The sequence below is a fragment of the Ceratina calcarata genome, unplaced genomic scaffold (genome assembly GCF_001652005.2).
Source record: "Ceratina calcarata isolate Rehan_Ccalc_2016 unplaced genomic scaffold, ASM165200v1 scaffold671, whole genome shotgun sequence".
Classification (NCBI taxonomy): domain Eukaryota; kingdom Metazoa; phylum Arthropoda; class Insecta; order Hymenoptera; family Apidae; genus Ceratina; species Ceratina calcarata.
The window spans coordinates 32,219-38,287 of NW_017177968.1; the positions used below are offsets into that span (position 1 = coordinate 32,219).

The following is a 6,069-nucleotide window of genomic DNA, read 5'->3' on the forward strand; positions in this document are numbered from 1 at the left end:
ATATACATAATAGGTAATTATACGACGATAGACGATTAAGTTATTTTATCAAGTGCCCTTGCTTTGTATTATACGAAATACATTTAAAAAAAGTACATAACGAGAGAATAGTGTCGCGTATAATTGAGGAAAACCGAGTACCGCAGCTTTTTTGGGAGTAAATTAAGAAAGATGATTGAGAGATTGAGAGAGTTGTTGAAAGAGAAAAACTGTTGTAAGTTTGTTGGTAACAAATGTGGGCACCGGATACCGAGAATGAATCGTATGTTTCGATACCCACACAATCGTGATTGGTGAAAAAAAACTAAATAATGAATGGTCAGAGGAGAATACAATTACAAGTCTGAACAGAGAGATAGTCTTACTCTAATTAGATCCAATTGATCCAGTTGCTTTCTTTCTGATTTTTAATAGCCGCAACCACAACCAATAATTCCCTGATTACCTACTTCTTGTTATCCTTGTTATTCCTTTCGACGATTTAGTGAAAAAAAAAATGCAAACTGAAGAAAGTATTAGAAATTGTATTATATTTAGATTGTCCCTTGATAAAATCCTTGCTGCTTCTTCATACATGAATCTTGATATACGCGAGAACGTACTGATGAAAGTTTTGAGTAGTCAATTTTTAGAAAACGAGGAAAACTACCTACCTTCGAAATTTAAATAGTTCTCTACCAGTGCTAATGAAAGAATTTTTTTTTAATCGTCCCCTTATTGAGAAACACAAAACAGGAATTGCGTCGAGGATGTATGGTGAACGTTATAGCAATAAATTAACGTGAATATTTGTGTATAATTCAAAGTTAGTAAAAGAAAAGCTTATTAATTATTAAATATTGAAAACTTATTAAATATTGAATCGTATGTACAGTGTGTATACATTTTCCTATATGCAAGTAAATGAGCAAAAGTATTCGAGTAAACGCAGACCTTTTGATTTTGTCTGTTACTCGAAAATTTCGAAGGGAACAATTTCTGATTTCTAGAAATTACGTATGTGCGCTAGTGAATAACGCGTATTTGCATATGAATCAGTTCCACATATGTATACGTAAGTATGAAGTATGGAGGGTACTCGTTGGATACAGATTCCCAGAATCCTAATCGATTCGTCAATCTCATCGAATTGTCAGTCGCTATTGCTGGCGCAGTCGGCGATGCACCCTGCTGCCCCTTTTAAAAGGATACGCTTCGCCCATTGTGGATGTGTAAAAGGATGCAAGATTGGCAGGTGGTAGTCAGTGTACCAGGGGTGACAGTGACACACCAATTGACATTGACTAACAATAAGTGCTGGCGGTACAATGGCGAGTGGTTTTTGAAATCAGTGTCGAGCTCCCATCTGCACGACTCGAACCATTTCGGTCAACCACTTTCCTAAGACTAAAATACTCGGTTAATTAAGAAAATTTTCATTCCAAGTCTAATGATTCCTTTCCGTATGACAAGTAATAAATAATTAATGTTAAAAGTGACAAATACATACTTTGAATTCCCTTCCCTTAAGAATAACAGATAATTAAATTATAAATAAGTCGCATACTAAAATTCTAATATTCTTTTACTGACTTAGTTATTAAATAATATTGCAGTGAAATATTTATATTTATTTGTTTAATTAAATATCAGGGATGTCTATTTGAGATTGTACTCATGTTAAAAGCAATGTGCAATCTGTATCACATTTAACTGTAACTGTCAGTGACGGTAAAACACGGTTCGGTGAACGGGTTCGGTAGCGCAATTCATGGGAATAGAAAAATGCAGATACGCCGTTGTTTCGTAAGATCGTAACACACAACACAAGTAAATATCTACGTGCATATATGCAAGCGAAGCACGCGATAGATATGTACCTGTACTTACATGCAGGAGTACTTTCTATCGCGGCGCTGGGAAAATATGTATAAACGCGATCCGCTTAGGACTCGGCAGATGAGAATTGGTCACGAGCTCCGAGCAAGGCAGGTGTTAATCTGGCTCCTGCATTAATCATACGTTGTTCACGATTTTATCTGTTACTAGTAGATAGTATATTGTCTTCGTAATTTGTTCCTTATTAATCAGATCTCTTAATTAATCAATTAATAGAGAAATCAGTGAGACGAGGGAAGGAGAAGGAAAATCTGAGATACTTGTTCGTCTTCCTATAGTAACGGAATTGCTCCACTTAAAATTACATCATATAGAATGTAACATTACGTAGCTCGTTTCTTTGATTTCCGAAGTTAAATTGGAATAAATTATTTCATTTGCAGACATTTTATATTTATGGATAATATTAATATTAAATATTTAAGATTTATGAATAGATTGTAGAAAAATATTTAACTAATCTTTGCATCATCTAACTATGTCTTCAATATACTATGTAATTTCGAATAGAAAATTATTCCGTAGTAGATTTTATCTACGTGTACGATTGCTAACATTTTTTCCGGCAGACAGAAACGTTCCCTTCAATTTCAATGCCACGCATAATCTGCACTACACCGATGAAATCTTTACTATATCATGAAGACACGCTACTTATGTCATTTTGCCGCAATAACCGCAGATATACATGCGTTGCAGTTAACAGCATATGAAATAGAGATTATTAACGACTGCCTTCGGTGATCGATATTGTGGGTCAATGACGATTAACCAACCAGCAGCCCTCGGCTGTGAATTAAACTTATTTCCACTTAACATAATTCGAATATTTTTCAAAAATATATATTTCACGCTAATCTATACTTTGTCATTATTTAATATTGTAAAATAGATGTACTACGCGACTATAAAATATCACTATAATTTGCACTAAACATAATTCGAATGTTTTTCAAAAATATTTTGAACTGTCGTGAAAACAGAAATGGTGTTATTTAAATTACTTAAAAATTTTAATCATTATTTTTCATGCTATCGAGCCTATTCTTTGAACGATAAATTGCACCACTCGGTAAAATACAATCGAATTTATAATCTTATTACTACATGTATGTTCAATCAGCATTGTAAACGGATGTACGAAACAGAAAGGGAAAGAATTAGGAAGAAGATAGAGAAGAGATACATATAGGCGCACAGATAGAGTTATCTCACACAATTTAGTGAAAGTACTAAACTCGAATCACGTGCTTCTACTCCTCTCGGATTTAGGTAGGTATATCACCAAGTGAACCATCGCGGACGGCTTCAGTATCATCTTCGACTACCCCTTCACTTTTAGCCCGAAGTATGTTCCTAGTGTCATTTCACTTGCTTAGTTATCGTTACAGTGATTGATCGTGTGACGACTTCATTTTTAATTATTTTTAATTAATTACTTTACTTTTACAAATTTTCCGACTGAATTTATTCCTTTGATGTGTGAAGTTAAAGTGAAAAAACGAAAGATGAAGTGGTAAGGAAGTAGTTACGTGGTTTGCATAATCTGTTATATCGGAAATTGAATTAAATAAAATGAAACCTTTTTAACGAAATCTTAAAAAATATAATATAAAGAAAGGAAGAACTCGCATTCCCGGTACAATGAAGGCGATTATTGGAATAGAATTACGATTAATTCTTATTGCCGTATTTCTTTTAATTTCTGCCGTCGCAGAGAAGGTAAATATATTCATTATAGCGTAGCATAGATCAAATCGTAATAACGTATAATTTGATATATTGTAATATAAAATTCCTGCTAATGAGATGAGAATGGAGCGAACCTTTCCTCATTCTTAAACAGACATAGGAAGTATTCCTCAAATGTAGATATGTTCCTAAACGTGGGAAATGTACTTTCCAATCCAAGATTTAACATTGTTTTTCTGTTTACATAAACTTCTTCTTTGGGCATGTAAAAACAGATCGATGTTATCTATTTTATACCACGTATTTCTTTACGAGTCTTTTCAGAAATCAGGATTAGAAATTGAAACAGGTAGTTTATGGTTGCAGCGAAAACGGCAGATATTCAGGGAACAGGTATTGCCGGCATTGGGCGGGAAGATACCGGAAGAGGCTTTCAGAATGGATCGTTTAGCTCTGAATCGTTTGAACAAAGACGGAATCACGGTACCCGACGGAATAACTTACCACGCTCGAAACATGCACAGCCATAATCAACGTGTCCAAACGATGCCGGAGATAATAAAAGTAATGCCGTTCCGTCTTTATGGTCCTTACATCAGTTTGATACAAACGATTTCGCAATCTGTCGCTTCTACTGTTCTTCCAATATTTCTGAGGATTTTACGATCGCGATTAAAAATAATATTGTTTTTTATCCCGAAGGTATCTGTAACACCGGATGGACGTTATATTACTCCGGAGAACAAATTTCATCATCACTATAATCGAGCGAACACTATCGACACTACTTACGTTATACGCGCACCGTATTCGCGATTCAATAACCATAAACAAAGAAAGGAAGAACTCGCATTCCCGGTACAATGAAGGCGATTATTGGAATAGAATTACGATTAATTCTTATTGCCGTATTTCTTTTAATTTCTGCCGTCGCAGAGAAGGTAAATATATTCATTATAGCGTAGCATAGATCAAATCGTAATAACGTATAATTTGATATATTGTAATATAAAATTCCTGCTAATGAGATGAGAATGGAGCGAACCTTTCCTCATTCTTAAACAGACATAGGAAGTATTCCTCAAATGTAGATATGTTCCTAAACGTGGGAAATGTACTTTCCAATCCAAGATTTAACATTGTTTTTCTGTTTACATAAACTTCTTCTTTGGGCATGTAAAAACAGATCGATGTTATCTATTTTATACCACGTATTTCTTTACGAGTCTTTTCAGAAATCAGGATTAGAAATTGAAACAGGTAGTTTATGGTTGCAGCGAAAACGGCAGATATTCAGGGAACAGGTATTGCCGGCATTGGGCGGGAAGATACCGGAAGAGGCTTTCAGAATGGATCGTTTAGCTCTGAATCGTTTGAACAAAGACGGAATCACGGTACCCGACGGAATAACTTACCACGCTCGAAACATGCACAGCCATAATCAACGTGTCCAAACGATGCCGGAGATAATAAAAGTAATGCCGTTCCGTCTTTATGGTCCTTACATCAGTTTGATACAAACGATTTCGCAATCTGTCGCTTCTACTGTTCTTCCAATATTTCTGAGGATTTTACGATCGCGATTAAAAATAATATTGTTTTTTATCCCGAAGGTATCTGTAACACCGGATGGACGTTATATTACTCCGGAGAACAAATTTCATCATCACTATAATCGAGCGAACACTATCGACACTACTTACGTTATACGCGCACCGTATTCGCGATTCAATAACCATAAACATCACACAGACAGTAATTACTTTGGAAAGGAAAATCGTGATTTTTCGAACAAACAAGTATTCGGAACAACAAACAACTTCGCGAATTTCAGGTAAAGAGCCTTTTACATTTCACGGATATGATTAGGCGATAATGCATGAGCTTTAATTAATTTTAGACAATTTCTACCGATAATACCACCATCGAAACCGGGCATTTATAAGTCTATCGTGGCACCTATACTTCCTGTACTTCCGGTTAATACCGAGTTCCTTGGAGGTAGCTACATATCACCGTCGTGGAATTACGAATGGAATCCAGTTTATCAACCGTTCAACGATTACATCGTGGGTGACATCGCGTTCTTTAACGCCCATCAGGTAGTTTTTCTTCTACTTACATAGAATAAGGTCGGCTGTAGAACTATCTAATATGCGGCCGCTCACCTGCGCAAGGTCCAATTGAAAGGCTCATTTTTACGACTTGACGAAAAATATACAAACCGATAAATCGCGTAAACGAATGCTGGGGCGCAGTTTATCCACTTTTCAATGGAGAAGATTCTGTTAATCTCGGAAATGCCAACGACGGTTCCATTCATGTTTCAAATGCCAAGTGTTTGAAACTTGAAATTCTAAAATATTTATGAAATTGCACTCCACGTACCATTGTGAGACATGGGATTCTAGCAAGACTGTCCGCGCGAGGCTTTTAGTTCTTCAGGTCCTTCAATGCACGCATTATAAAAATGACACTTTTAAGGATGTATTGGCTATA

At 35.6% G+C, this 6,069-nt stretch overlaps 2 protein-coding genes across 2 annotated transcripts in view; both read left to right on the forward strand.

The window, feature by feature from the left end:
* Nucleotides 1-3,130: 3,130 nt before the first annotated feature.
* Nucleotides 3,131-6,069, forward strand: part of LOC108630094 (uncharacterized) — a 3,490-nt gene continuing 551 nt past the window's right edge. Inside the window, exons 1-5 of the mRNA XM_018033158.2 lie at nt 3,131-3,499; nt 4,411-4,511; nt 4,848-5,045; nt 5,184-5,404; nt 5,471-5,672. Coding sequence (XP_017888647.2) covers nt 4,434-4,511; nt 4,848-5,045; nt 5,184-5,404; nt 5,471-5,672 — 699 coding nt within the window. The 5' untranslated portion in view covers nt 3,131-3,499; nt 4,411-4,433. The remainder of the gene's footprint in view (nt 3,500-4,410; nt 4,512-4,847; nt 5,046-5,183; nt 5,405-5,470; nt 5,673-6,069) is intronic.
* On the forward strand, nt 3,499-4,422 carry LOC108630093 (uncharacterized; the record flags this gene model as incomplete). The annotated part of the gene is made up of 3 exons (XM_018033157.2): nt 3,499-3,600; nt 3,937-4,134; nt 4,273-4,422. Coding segments are annotated over exons 1-3 (426 nt in total), but the record flags the coding sequence as incomplete, so codon positions are not given.